Genomic DNA, 15,685 nt, shown 5'->3' on the forward strand with positions numbered 1-15,685 from the left:
TATTAAGTCTCTGAGGCAAATTTGTAGTATAAATTATATTGTTCTTCTCATATTCAATATACATGTATTCATATCAATTGTAAAACAATAGTACTATTGGCAACCAAATAGTATTTATTTGGATGGCTTATTTTAAATTTTTTAGAGTGAGAGTGCACACAAGCAGGGGAGAGGGGCAGGAGACAGAGAGAATCCCAAGCAGTCTCCATGCTCAGCACAGTGTCCAACATGGCGCTTGATTCATGACCTTGGGATCATGACCTGAGCTGAAATCAGGAGTTGGACACTCAAGTGACTGAGCCACCCAGGTGCCCTTTGGATGGCTTATTTTAAAATAAGTAGACAATGTTTTATTTTTCTTATCACAAAACCTATATGTCTTATCTTATAGGATGGATATATATATATATATATATATATATATATTTATATACACACACACACACACACATATATATACACATATACACACATATATATATAGGTTTATATATATATATATATAGGCTTATAGGCTATATATATATACACATATATATATACACATATATATATTATTCATATGTCATAAACTAGCCTATAATAAGGTAATGTGTATATGCAATGGTTAAAAGTATGGCCTTTGGAGCCAGGAAACCCTCATTTTCAAATTCATCGATATATCTTGTCAATCATGCAATTCAAGGGAAATAACTTTACATCTCTGAGCTTTAGTTTCCTCACCTACAAGAGATATATAATACCTCAGAAAGTTTCAGTGAGTATTAAATGAGATAAACTATGTACATCACTTATCATAATGTCTGATAAGCACCAAGTAATTAATTTTTTTGTTTTCCTTCTTAATATTTTTTCTGCTATTAATATATTTTTATCTAAACATAAAAATATTTTTATTAATCTTAAAATCTCACTTTACAAAAACCATTTTGTTCACTAACTGTCCTCTCTCAGTTATTCACACATTTATTAATCTCCTTGTTATATGACTGTTAGTACACTAGGCACTGGAGAACCAAAACTAATAAGAAACCATCCCTGACTTCAAGGTTTCAATGATAAGGAAAAAGAAAGAAACAATGAAATGACTGCAATTCAGTAAAGACTATCATATAAGAGCCTACAAGGTGCCAGTAAACATAGAGGTAGAGACAGCCAAACTTGTCTGAGAGGTACTGTTTCTCAGAGGAAGAAATGCTGGACTGAATCTGAATTAACATTTTACCAGGAAGATAAAGGGATCTAGGTCACAGAGAAAACAGTACCTACACACATATGAAGACTTGAGAGAAGTTGGTAGACTGGGGAATAACAAGCAATTAAATATGATTTTTTTTCACGAAAGTGTAAGAAAGTTAATTTCTCCCTATCTTTCTATTGCTCGAATTACTTCATTCATCAATTAAAAATAGTATTAATTTAGTGCTTAATTTTGTAAGTACTCAGCTTGGTTCTGTGGGAGAGTCCCTGCTTAATCAGGCTCAGATTCTGTCCTGAGCAGGTTACAGTGCAGTGGAAGAGAACAAAGTTTTTAAAAATCATGAAAAGTGTCAGGTATCCATAGAAAGATAAATTTATGGTGGTCTTCTGTTTTTCCAAGGGAAATATTACTTATACTAAGGGGGGTATGGAAAAAAACAGAGCAGGGTTTCATTGGAAAGTTCATATTTGAACTGCAGAACTTCTTTCTCATTTAGAAAACCAGATAACCCACCAGTTCAGGGCCAGGCAATATACTAGGCACTTTACATATTCCACAACTCAGAAAAAAAAACGTACCTATGGGGCCTATCTGAAGACAATATATTCCATCCACATGAAACAATACATCCCAATCATTGAATCAATTAGTCACCTTACTCCTTCAAAAGTCTACACCTACAGAATCCTTTTCACAACACAACACGTGAGGCATCCACAGTCAGTAGCTCAGAGTGAGCACATAAGAGAAAACCCCTAATTTCCCTGTTTTAAATAATCTAAAATAAATCCCTTAATTTAAATTAGATCAGATGAAAGCTGCATATGTCAAACAAATTGTTTCAAGTGCCAACTGAATTGCTTTCACTAAGATGCCCTTTAGCATTAGGACCCCAGTCCACATTGAAGGATATTACAAAACATACACCTATGAAATACATTGTTGTAAATACCACAGGTATATTGTTGAGAATGCTATTCATCACATCTCAGTGTCTGCTTTAGGAAGCCCAATAGGAGGAATTTCTATAAGATTTCAATATTTGGTTTATTTTTATCTTATGGATATTGTTTTTCTCTTGATGCTGGTTACCAGAAAACCTTCAGTTAAATTTATTGTCTACCTATAGCAAATTTATGGGAACTCATAGCATGTATTTTGTATACTCATCCAGCTGAATTTCTTTTGGTATTTTCCCTTTCTGAGATTTTCTCATTTACCTATTTTTTAAATATTATTATTATTTTGTTTCCATTTTGGTAAGATGTTTTAATTTTTTAAACAATGAAATATATATATTTTTTTTCTTTTAGACATAAAGTAGGCATCATTCTCCATTAAATGATGAGGAAACTATGGCTTAGTTTTCAAGTGAGAATTTAAACTTTAGCCTGACACCAGAGCATGTCCACTTAACCACTCTACTATTACTGCAAGGCTTATGCACCACTTGCACAAATTCAGTTGACATAAACCAACTATTCATACACTTTTGGAGAAATATACATTATTAATTTGGTTACTATGTGGTCACATTGGGTAATTTCTGCTACTGAACTTTTCAGTAAAGGATGGAAAAATATGACTAAGTTAAAGGAAAATATGGAAAGAAATCTGGATTATTTCATACTTTAGGTAAACCAAAACAACACATAATCTTTAAAATGAGGATAATTTTGACCCTTAGAGAGCTGTTGTTATTATAAAGAGCCTCCAAGTCTTTAACTGAGGTAAAAATAATTCAAAAGATATTTTCTAAGCACCAAATATATCCCAGACAAGGCAAAATGCAAACTTCAGGGAAACTGTTCTTAACTATGTGGACAGTGTTGTCTGAATGGAAGAACACTACAGTACTATCTTATAGGTTGAATTATGTGCCCCCCAAATTCATGTTAAAGTCTTAATACCCAGTACCTCAGAATGTGACCTTAAAAGGAAATAGGGTCTCTACAAAGATAATCAAGTTAAAATACAGTCATCAGAGTGGCCCCTGATCCAACATGACTGGCATCCTTATACAGAAGGAATATTTAGAAAAAAACAGGCACACAGGGAGAATGCGAAGTAAAGATGAAGGCAGGGATTGGGGTGATGATTCTACAAGCCAAAGAACACCAAAGATTGCTAACAAACCACCAGAAGCTAGAAAAAAAAGGAATGGAGTATATTCTTCTTCATAACCCTTACAAGGAAACAACCCTACTGACACACTGATCTCAAGACATTCATCCTCCAGGATGGTGGGATAATGAATTTCTGTTGTTTAAGCCACACAGGTGGTTGTTCTTTGTTATGGCAGCCCTAGCAAACTAAAATAGCATGGAATAAACAAAGAGCAAAAGCTTGAATAAACAAGTTTTCAACTGTTGATATAAACAACCAATGTTCTTAGGGTTGAGAGAAGTGTCATGTAACTAAACTGCCATGCCCCTACAAACAATCACACACACGCGCGCGCACGCCAGCACACACACATTATTCAAAATAAAAAATAATAATTACTTATAAAACAAAATTATGTTTACCTTTCTCATTAGTATTTTCAACATATTCTGAGTACCTAATATGTGCTATACAGAGTATGAGGCTCAGGGCACAAAAACGTTAACAAGATCCATTCCCTACTGGATAGGAATTTACAATCAAGTTTTGATCTTCCCATTCAGAATAACCACAGAATTTGATGATTATGATATAATATTACTTTTGCTGTTTTGTTTGTGTTCAACTGAATCTGTTACCGAATCATTTCTTTATAGGGAGACCTTCTCTCTGACAAAGACTAAGTTCTATGAGCATGTCACACAGAACCAAATACATGATAAACATTCAATAATTAATGATTGATCATATAATCAATTTGTCAGTTTTATCCCCCAAAAATTAATATCTGAAAAAGTATTTTATAAAATATAAGGTGCTCTACCAATGATCGTTATTATTAACATTATACCATTGATCACATATCAACAAAAACACAGCATTTCATTTTCAAGTATTTCCAATTTAATTCTTTAAAAATTGATTTTTTTCCTGATAGCCTGTTTCATTATGATGAAATATTAAATGGGTTGAATCACAGTGAATGGCCAGATGAACTGTATTTTGAAACAACCGAAGACAAATTCAAAAGCTAAGGTCTTTAATACACTTACCACTTTCAAAACAAGCATCAAAGATAAGATGTCCTTTCTTGGGCTGTCCACAGTATCCAGATGGAAGCACCGTATATTTGCTCACATTCCCTCCGATAGCATCTTCATTTCCCATATCATTGCCTATTTTAAAAAAAGGCTCATGTTTAACATAAAACAAAACATATCTAGTAACAGAAGCCCAACAAAATTTTTATTATTATTTTTCCCTGTCCCCTATCATTTATTACTTATCCAGACAGTAAGAAATGAACTACAATAGTGGTGTAGTGTAGAAACAAGAAACATTTTGAAATCAGAAACTAAGGTCTGAAGTCTCACCTCTACAACATTAATTCTTTGTGATACAAAGCAATCAACTTAATTCCTTTAAGCCTCAGTTTTTCTCATCCATAATAAAAGAAAAGCAAAAGCCATTCTTCAAAATGGTGTTTATGAGAATTAGGTATGAAAATATCTAGCATGACAACTGAAATCCAAAAGATGCTCATTAAATTGCATCAGGTATTTAATAAATGGTTAATATATTTAAATTGTCAGAAATATTTAATAATTTTAATTCAAATAAAGCAATGGTACTATAAGTAGCATTATAACTTCCTAGCATTCCATAACCACAAATAAGCTGAGAACCAATGAATTAACATAGAAGTTATATTTCCTAAAAGGAACTTTAATTTTTTTTTTAATTTAGAAGTTTAATTTCCACCTAAGATGTAGAAAGTTGGAAAAATCATACCTTATACCTTAAAAATACATATCCCAACAAAGAACAAAATCATAACTTTAAAAAATTCTATCAGAAACAGAGATTACAAGGCAGCAATAATCTGATGTCCAAGGAAAGTTAGGACCCAGAGCACAGGAGAAAGAACTGGTAGGTGTCATACCAGTGAGTAAACAGAATGAGGCCTAATTTTTTTTAACTACTAAAAGTCAAGTACAGGAAAAATGAGAGTGTAGAACCTCACAGAGACATAGACACAAAGGGAATTTACAACCACTAGCAGTCTTTCCTATACATGCCTTTTATCAGGTGTTTAGGAGAAAGATTGAGGACAGGGCAGAAAACTAAAAATGCCTCTCACTGTAATGCAGGACTGGAGAAGGGGAGGGACTTCTCTTATAGAAGAGGCATAGGGGCACCAGGGTGGCTCAGTTGGTTGGGCGTCCGACTTTGGCTCAGGTCATGATCTCACAGCTTGTGAGTTTGAGCCTGGCGTCAGGCTCTGTGCTGACAGCTCAGAGCCTGGAGCCTGCTTCAATTCTGTGTTTCCCTCTCTGTCTGCCCCTACCCTGCTTGTGCTGTCTGTCTCTCATAAATGAATAAACGTTAAAAATTTTTTTAAAAAAAGAGGCATGAAGCCCCCCCAGTATCCTTTTCCCTTATGGGGAAAAAAGCCACTGGGGGAGAATGATCAAACCTTAAAACCCCATGCATGAATAAGATTCCAAAATAGGAGGAGGAGCAGCAAAAGAAAATATCCTCTATATCTGAAGGAGAGGAAGACAAGACTATCTCACACAAGACCCATCAATGATTCAAAGCATAGATGAAAGAGGGAAGAGAGATGGAATCATTGAAGAAAATCACCCCAAGACCAGAGCATATAGGACCCGCCTAAGACCTAAGAAAGACCAAGACAACAGAAATATTCTTGCTTCCTCAATACCAAGATAGCAAGCACTAAAAACTATAGTAATCTACTTCTAGAGATGAGACAAATCCACAGAAATAAACCCTCTCTGTAGCAGGTGTAACCAGGGAAGGACCAAAGTTTAGGGTGGAGCAGATGACTGAGGAAAAATTCTCAATCTCTCTAGCCCTATTCATCAGGAATAAAGTAACCCTAAAGACTCTACCAAAAAACATCTGATTACATATTGATACAAAATCAATATATAGAAATCTAAATCAATATACAGAAATCTTCTTGGATTTCTATATAACAATAATAAAATAGCAGAAAGAGAAATTTTAAAAAATTTGAATTGACAATTGTACCAAAAGTAATAAAATACCCAGTAATGAACTTGACTAAGGAGATGTAAGATCTATATTCTGAAAACTATAACACACTGATAAAAAACTGAAGATGATACAAACAAATGGAAAGATATTCCATTTGGAAAAACAAGAATTGTTAAAATCTCCACACTACCCAAAGCAATCTATATATTTAATGCAATCCCTACCAAAATACTAACAACATTTCTCACAAAACTAGAACAAATAATCCTAAAATTTGTATGGAACCACAAAACACCCTGAACAGCCAAAGTAATCTTGAAAAAGGAAAACAAAACTGGAGGTATCACAATCCCAGATTTCAAGATATACTGAAAAGCTGTAGTAATCAAAAGAGTCAGATACTGGTACAAAAACAGACACATAGATCAAGAGACTAGAACAGCCAGCCAGAAATAAATTCATGATTATTTGGTGAATTAATCTTCAACAAAGGAGGCAAGAATATGCAATGGGAAAAAGACAGTCTCTTCAACAAATTCTGTTAGGAAAACTGGACAACTCCATGCAAAAGAATGAAACTGAACCACTTTCTTACACCATACACAAAATTAAACTCAAAATGGATTTAGGACCTAAGTGTGAGACCTGAAACCATAAAAATCCTAGAAGAGAACACAGAGCGTAATATCTCTGACATCATCCATGCAACATTTTTCTAGGTATATCTCCTCAAGCAAAGGAAATAAAGCCAAAAGAAACTATTGGGACTACATCAAAATAAAAACATAAAAAAACTGAACTAAAAGGCAGCATAACTGAGTGGGTAAAGATGTTGGAAAATAATATATGTGATAAAGGATTAGTATCCAAAATATATAAAGAATTTATAAAACTCAACACCCAAAAAACAATCCAATTTAAAAAAATGGCCACAAATCCTGGGAAACCTAACAGAAGACCATGGGGGAGGGGAAGGGGGGAAAAAAGTTACAGAGAGGGAGGGAGGCAAACCATAAGAGATTCTTAAATACTGAGAACAAACTGAGGGTTGATGGGGGTGGGGGAGAGGGGAAAGTGGGTAATGGGCATTGAGGAGGGCACCTGTTGGGATGAACACTGGGTGTTGTATGGAAACCAATTTGACAATAAATTATATTTAATATTTTAAAAATGGTCACAAGACATGAACAGAAATTTCTCCGAAGACATAAAAATGGCCACCAGACACATGAAAAGATGACCAACATCACTCATCATCAGGAAAATACAATGAAAACCACAATGAAATATCACCTCACACCTGTCAAAATGGTTAAATCAAAAACACAAGAAAACAGTGTTCATGATGATTAGGAGAAAAAGGAACCATCATGCACTGTTGGTAAGAATATACAATGGTGCAGCCTGCCAGCAGCTGGCCGAAGCGCGAGGGAGCAGACGGTGGTCGGACCAGCGCTGGCAGCCAAAGTGCAGAGGGACAACAGCCCACTGCGGAGAGATGCTGGGCATGGCATCAGGAATGACCAACAGAGATGGTTGAGATTCAGGGGAAGATGGCGGCATAGGAGAACGCTGGGCTCACCATGTCCTGCTGATCACTAAAATTCCACCCACATCTGCCTAAATAACCCAGAAAACTGCCAGAAGACTAGCAGAACGGATTCTCCGGAGGCAAGCACAGAAGAGAGGCCCACGGAAGAGGGTAGGAAGGGTGGAGAGGCAGTGCGCGCTACAGGGACTGGTGGGAGGGAACCAGGGCGGAGGGGCAGCCCACCAGCAAAGCAGAGCCCCCGAGTCTGGCTTACAAAAGCGGAGGGGCTGGATGGAGGGTGTTCTGACAGCAAGCGGGACTTAACATCTGGAAGGTTATAAGTTAACAGCTCTGCTCAGAGAGCGTGGGAGGGCTGGAGGACAACGGGAGGGAGAGTTGTTGAGCCCCGGACCACAGAGCTCAGCTTGGCGGGGAACAAAGGCACTCGCCAGCACCATCTCCCTCGCCCATCCCAAAGCCAAAATCCCAAAGGGAACCAGTTCCTGTCAGGGAACTTGCTTGCACTGCACAAACACCAAACACTGTGCTTCTGTGGATCCATCCCTCTGGCAGCAGCAGCGGGTCTGACTGCCTCCCGGTGCCGCAGGGCCCCTCCCGAAGCAGATCACCGAAGGATAAGCTAGCTGACCCTGCCCCTCCCGCCCCTGTGCACCTTTCCTATCCACCCCAGCTAATACGCCAGATTCCCAGCACCACAAGACTGGAAGTGTGCAAGTAGCCCAGACAGGGCACGCCACCCCACAGTGAATCCCGCCCCTAGGAGAGGGGAAGAGAAGGTACACACCAGTCTGATTGTGGCCACATGGGTGGGCTGGGGGCAGACATCAGATCTGACTGCAGCCCCGCCCACCAATGCAAGTTATTCAAGACAGCACAGGGGAAGTGCCCTGCAGTTCCACAACACTCCACGGGCTATCCAAAACGACAAAACAGAAGAATTCCCCTCAAAAGAATCTCCAGGAAATAGCGACAGTTAACGAACTGATCAAAAACGATTTAAACAATATAACAGAAAGTGAATTTAGAATAATAGTCATAAGATTAATCGCTGGGCTTGAAAACAGTATAGAGGACAGCAATCTATTGCTACAGAGATCAAGGTAGTAAGGAACAGCCAGAAGGAGCTAAAAAATGCTATCAATGAGCTGCAAAATAAAATGGAAACAACCACACCTCGGATTGAAGAGGAAGAGGAGAGAATAGGTGAACTGGAAGAAAAAATTATGGAAAAAGAAGAAGCTGAGAAAAAGAGAGATTAAAAAATCCAGGAGTATGAGGGGAAAATTAGAGAACTAAGTGATGCACTAAAGAGAAATAATATACGCATAATTGGTATTCCAGAGGAGGAAGAGAGAGGGAAAGGTGCTGAAGGTGTACTGGAAGAAATAATAGCTGAGAACTTCCCTGATCTGGGGAAGGAAAAAGGCATTGAAATCCAAGAGGCACAGAGAACTCCCTTCAGACGTAACTTGAATCCATCTTCTGCATGACATATCATAGTGACCCTGGCAAAATACAAGGATAAAGAGAAAATTCTGAAAGCAGCTAGGGATAAACATGCTCTAACATATAAAGGGAGACCAATAAGACTCATGACGGATCTCTCTACTGAAACTTGGCAGGCCGGAAAGGAATGTCAGGAAATCTTCAATGTGATGAACAGAAAAAATATGCAGCCGAGAATCCTTTATCCAGCAAATCTGTCATTTAGAATAGAAAGAGAGATAAAGGTCTTCCCAAACAAACAAAACCTGAAGGAATTCGTCACCATAAACCACCCCTACAAGAGATCCTAAGGGGGATCCTGTGAGACAGAGTACCATGGGCATCGCTACAAGCATGAAACCTACAGACATCATAATGACTCTAAACCCGTATCTTTCTATAATAATACTGAACATAAATGGACTAAACGTGCCAACCAAAAGACATAGGGTATCAGAATGGATAAAAGAAAACAAGACCCATCTATTTGCTGTCTACAAGAGACTCATTTTAGACCTGAGGACACCTTTAGATTGAGAGTGAGGGGATGGAGAACTATTTATCATGCTACTGGAAGCCAAAAGAAAGCTGGAGTAGCCACTTATATCAGACAAACTAGACTTTAAATTAAAGGCTGTAACAAGAGATGAAGAAGGGCATTATATAATGATTACAGGGTCTAACCATCAGGAAGAGCTAACAATTATAAATGTCTATGTGCCGAATACCGGAGCCCCCAAATATATAAAACAACTACTCATAAACATAAGCAACCTTATTGATAAGAATGTGGTAATTGCAGGGGACTTTAACACTCCACTTACAGAAATGGATTGATCATATAGACACACGGTCAATAAAGAAACAAGGGCCCTGAATGATACATTGGATCAGATGGACTTGACAGATATATTTAGAACTCTGCATCCCAAAGCAACAGAATATACTTTCTTCTCGAGTGCACATGGAACATTCTCCAAGATAGATCACATACTGGGTCACAAAACAGCCCTTCATAAGTATACAAGAATCGAAATCATACCATGCATACTTTCAGACCACAATGCTATGAAGCTTGAAATCAACCACAGGAAAAAGTCTGGAAAAACTCCAAAAGCATAGAGGTTAATGAACACCCTACTAAAGAATGAATGGGTCAACCAGGCAATTAGAGAAGAAATTAAAAAATATATGGAAACAAAAGAAAATGAAAATACAACAATCCAAACGCTTTGGGATGCAGCGAAGGCAGTCTGAGAGGAAAATACATTGCAATCCAGGCCTATCTCAAGAAACAAGAAAAATCCCAAATACAAAATCTAACAGAACACCTAAGGGAAATAAAAGCAAACAGCAAAGACAGTCTAAACCCAGCTGAAGAAGAGAAATAATAAAGATCAGAGCAGAAATAAACAATATAGAATCTAAAAAAAATGCAGAGCAGATCAATGAAACCAAAAGTTGGTTTTTTGAAAAAATATACAAAATTGATAAACCTCTAGCCAGGCTTCCCAAAAACAAAAGGGAGATGACCCAAATAGAAAAAATCATGAGTGAAAATGGAATTAATACAACCAATCCCTCAGAAATACAAGCAATTATCAGGGAATACTATGAAAAATTATATGCCAACAAACTGGACAACCTGGAAGAAATTGACAAATTCCTAAACACCCACACACTTACAAAATTCAATCAGGAGGAAATAGAAAGCTTGAACAGACCCATAACCAGCGAAGAAATTGAATCAGTTATCAAAAATCTCCCAACAAATAAGAGTCCAGGACCAGATGGCTTCCTAGGGGAATTCTACCAGACATTTAAAGCAGAGATAATACCTATCCTTCTCAAGCTGTTCCAAAAAATAGAAAGGGAAGGAAAACTTCCAGACTCATTCTATGAAGCCAGCATTGCTTTGATTCCTAAACCTGACAGAGACCCAGCAAAAAAGAAGAACTACAGGCCAATATCCCTGATGAATCTGGATGCAAAAATTCTCAATAAGATACTAGCAAATCAAATTCAACAGCATATAAAAAGAATGATTCACCATGATCAAGTGGGATTCATTCCTGGGCTGCAGGGCTGGTTCAACATTCGCAAATCAATCAACGTGATACATCACATTAGTAAAAGAAAAGATAAGAACCATATGATCCTGTCAATCGATGTAGAAAAAGCATTTGACAAAATTCAGCATCCTTTCTTAATAAAAACCCTTGAGAAAGTCGGGATAGAAGGAGCATACTTAAACATCATAAAAGCCACTTATGAAAAGCCCACAGCTAACATCATCCTCAATGGGGAAAAACTGAAAGCTTTCCCTCTGAGATCAGAAACACGACAGGGATGTCCACTCTCACGCTGTTGTTTTAACATAGTGTTGGAAGTGCTAGCATCAGCAATGAGACAACAAAAGGAAATCAAAGGCATCAAAATTGGCAAAGATCAAGTTAAGCTTTCACTTTTTGCAGATGACATGATATTATACATGGAAAATCCGACAGACTCCACCAAAAGTCTGCTAGAACTGATACATGAATTCAGCAAAGTTGCAGGATACAAAATCAATGTACAGAAATCAGTTGCATTCTTATACACTAATAATGAAGCAACAGATAGACAAATAAAGACACTGATCCCATTCACAATTGCACCAAGAAGCATAAACTACCTAGGGATAAATCTAACCAAAATGTACAAGATCTGTATGCTTAAAACTATAGAAAGCTTATGAAGGAAATTGAAGAAGATATAAAGAAATGGAGAAACATTCCGTGCTCATGGGATGGAAGAATAAATATTGTCAAAATGTCAATACTACCCAAAGCTATCTACACATTCAATGCAATCCCAATCAAAATTGCACCAGCGTTCTTCTCGAAACTAGAACAAGCAATCCTAAAATTCATATGGAACCACAAAAGGCCCCAAACAGCCAAAGTAATTTTGAAGAAGACCAAAGCAGGCGCATCACAATCCCAGACTTTAGCCTCTACTACAAAGCTGTAATCATCAAGACAGCATGGTATTGGCACAAAAACAGACACATAGACCAATGGAATAGAACAGAAACCCCAGAACTGGACCCACAAAAGTATGGCCAACTCATCTTTGACAAAGCAGGAAAGAATATCCAATGGAAAAAAGACAGTCTCTTTAACAATTGGTGCTGGGACAACTGGACAGCAACATGCAGAAGGTTGAAACTAGATCACTTTCTCACACCATTCACAAAAATAAACTCAAAATGGATAAAGGACCTGAATGTGAGACAGGAAACCATCAAAACCCTAGAGGAGAAAGCAGGAAAAGACCTCTCTGACCTCAGCCGCAGCAGTTTCTTACTTGACACATCCCCAAAGGCAAGGGAATTAAAAGCAAAAATGAACTATTGGGACCTCATGAAGATAAAAAGCTTCTGCACAGCAAAGGAAACAATCAACAAAACTAAAAGGCAACCAACGGAATGGGAAAAGATATTTGCAAATGACATATCGGACAAAGGGCTAGTATCCAAAATCTATAAAGAGCTCACCAAACTCCACATCCGAGGTACAAATAATCCAGTGAAGAAATGGGCAGAAAACATGAATAGACACTTCTCTAAAGAAGACATCCGGATAGCCAACAGGCACCTGAAAAGATGCTCAACGTTGCTCCTCATCAGGGAAATACAAATCAAAACCACACTCAGATATCACCTCACGCCAGTCAGAGTGGCCAAAATGAACAAATCAGGAGACTATAGATGCCGGCGAGGATGTGGAGAAACGGGAACCCTCTTGCTTTGTAGCAACGTGGATGGAACTGGAGAGTGTTATGTGCTAAGTGAAATAAGCCATACAGAGAAAGACAGATACCATATGTTTTCACTCTTATGTGGATCCTGAGAAACTTAACAGAAACCCATGGGGTTTCTGGGGGAGGGGAAGGAAAAAAAAAAAGAGGTTAGAGTGGGAGAGAGCCAAAGCATAAGAGACGCTTAAAAACTGAGAACAAACTGAGGGTTGATGGGGGGTGGGAGGGAGGGGAGGGTGTGTGATGGGTATTGAAGAGGGCATCTTTTGGGATGAGCACTGGGTGTTGTATGGAAACCAATTTGACAATAAATTTCATATATTGAAACAAAATTAAATTAAAAAAAAAATATATATATATATATACAATGGTATGGCCAGTACAGAAAACAATATGAAGATTCCTCAAAAACTTAAAACTAGAACTACCATATGATCCAGTAATCCCTCTACCGGGTATTTTCCCAAAGAATATGAAAACACAAATTCAAAAATATATGTATAACCCTATGTTTGTTGCAGCATTATTTTTAATAGCCAAATTATGGAAGCAACCCAGTGTCTACCAACAGATGAATGGATAAAAAAGATGTGATATATATAAAGGGATATTATTCTCCATAAAAAAAAATGAAATCTTACCATTTGCAACAACATGGATGGATCTAGAGTATATAATGCCAAGAAAAATAAGTCAGAGAAAGACAAATACCATATGATTTCATTCATGTGGAATTTCAGGAACAAAACACATCAGAAAAGGCAAAAAGAGACAAACAGACTTTTAAATACAGAGAACAAAATGATGGTTACCAGAGTGTTGATGGGTTGGGGGGATGGGTGAAATAGGTGAAGGGGATTAAAAGTACACTTACCATGATGATGAGCACTGAGTATAGAATTGTTGAAACACTATATTGTAAAACATTGTATATTAATTATACTGGAATGTTAAAATTTTGTAATTTTAAAAATAAAGAAAGAAATTAAAATGTTAAAAAAAAGTAACGCTAGAAGAATTTAAAGTCAATGATAAATTTAAGATAACCACAGCAACAATGAAACTTAACCCAGCTTACATCTTGATGAGAGTGACCTAGCCCTCAAACAAATGACCTACGAGATGAGGTGTATCCATTTCCAGAGACAAACAGTTTTTACATCATTATCTACTGTTCTATACTGGGAGTCAAGTATGCAATAAAAAAATTGTGGAACATACAAAAAATCAAGAAAAAACAATCTACTCTCTATAAAGCGCAATATATAGAAGTAGACTCAGAAATTACTAGGGGCACCTGGGTGGCTCCTTCAGTTAGTGTCCGACTTTGGCTCAGGTCATGATCTCACTGTTGGTGGGTTTAAGCCCCGTGTCAGGCTCTCTGTTGACAGCTCAGAGCCTGGAGCCTGCTTCAGAGTCCGTGTCTCCCTCTGTCACTGCCCCTCTCCTGCTCATGCTCTGTCTCTCTCTCAAAAATAAAAATTAAAAAAAAAATGACTAAACATTGGAATTATCAGACAATGAATTAAAATAACTAAGACTGACATGCTAAAGCCTCTGGTGGAAAAGGAGGACAAAATGCATGAACAAAATGGAGAATTTCAGCAGAGGGATGGAAACTACAATAATGAGCCAAAGGACATGCTAAAACTAAAAAACACAGTAACAGAGATGAAGACTTTCTTCAGTGTACTCATCAGTAATCTTGACACTGATGAGGAAATAATTACTGAACCCTAGCTCAACAGAATAGAAATAAGCTGAACATAAATACAAAGACAATAAAGAAAAGAAAAAGAAAAAAGAAAAAACACAGCATCCAAAAGTTGCAGAATAATACCAAATAATCTAACATATGTATAAATAAAATTCTAGAAGAAGATGAGAGAGAATGGAGCAGAATACTTGAAGAGATAACACCTAAGATTTTCCACAGTTAATTAAAAATATTGAGCTACTGACCCAAGAAGCATCAAAGAAAATATTTATTTTAAAACTTGATAGATCATACGTGAAAATACAAATTACATGCGATAAAAAATTACAGTACACTACTCATAAAAAACTGTGCAAACCAGAAATCAAAAGAATGACATCTTTAAATTACTGAAAGAAAAATACCTTTAAAAAAATTAAGGCCAGGGGCACCTGGGTGACTCAGTTGACTCTTGATTTCACCTCGGGTCATCATCTCACTGATAGTGGGATTGAGTCCTGTGTTGTACTCTGCACTGACAGTGTGGGGCTCTCTTGGGATTCTCTCTCTCCTGTTCTCTGCCCCTCCCTCGATCGTGCTCGTTCTCTCTCTCTCTCTCTTTCTCTCTCTCTCTCAGTTTCTCTCTCTCCACCCTCAAAATAAATAAATAAACATTTTTTAAAAAATTAAGACCATAATGCAAGTATTTTGAGGAAAACAAGAGATGAGAAAATTCATTATCAGCAGTCTGATATTGTAAGAAATGTTAAAGAAAGTTCTTCTGGCCAAAAGAAAATGATAACACATACAAACTAAGATC

General features: G+C 37.2%; 1 protein-coding gene across 8 annotated transcripts in view; it reads right to left on the reverse strand.

Annotated features, from left to right (window-relative positions):
• LOC123597854 (BEN domain-containing protein 5) overlaps positions 1 to 15,685 on the reverse strand; it is a 1,446,709-nt gene that overhangs the window by 1,297,787 nt on the left and 133,237 nt on the right. For all 8 annotated transcript variants that reach the window (XR_006712284.1, XM_045477303.1, XM_045477305.1 and 5 more), the window contains exon 2: positions 4,360 to 4,482. Coding sequence is in view for 7 of the 8 variants with exons in the window: in XM_045477303.1 (XP_045333259.1) it covers positions 4,360 to 4,482 (123 nt within the window). In the remaining variant the exon portion in view is untranslated. The remainder of the gene's footprint in view (positions 1 to 4,359; positions 4,483 to 15,685) is intronic.

This window comes from Leopardus geoffroyi, chromosome C1, assembly GCF_018350155.1.
Source record: "Leopardus geoffroyi isolate Oge1 chromosome C1, O.geoffroyi_Oge1_pat1.0, whole genome shotgun sequence".
NCBI lineage: Eukaryota > Metazoa > Chordata > Mammalia > Carnivora > Felidae > Leopardus > Leopardus geoffroyi.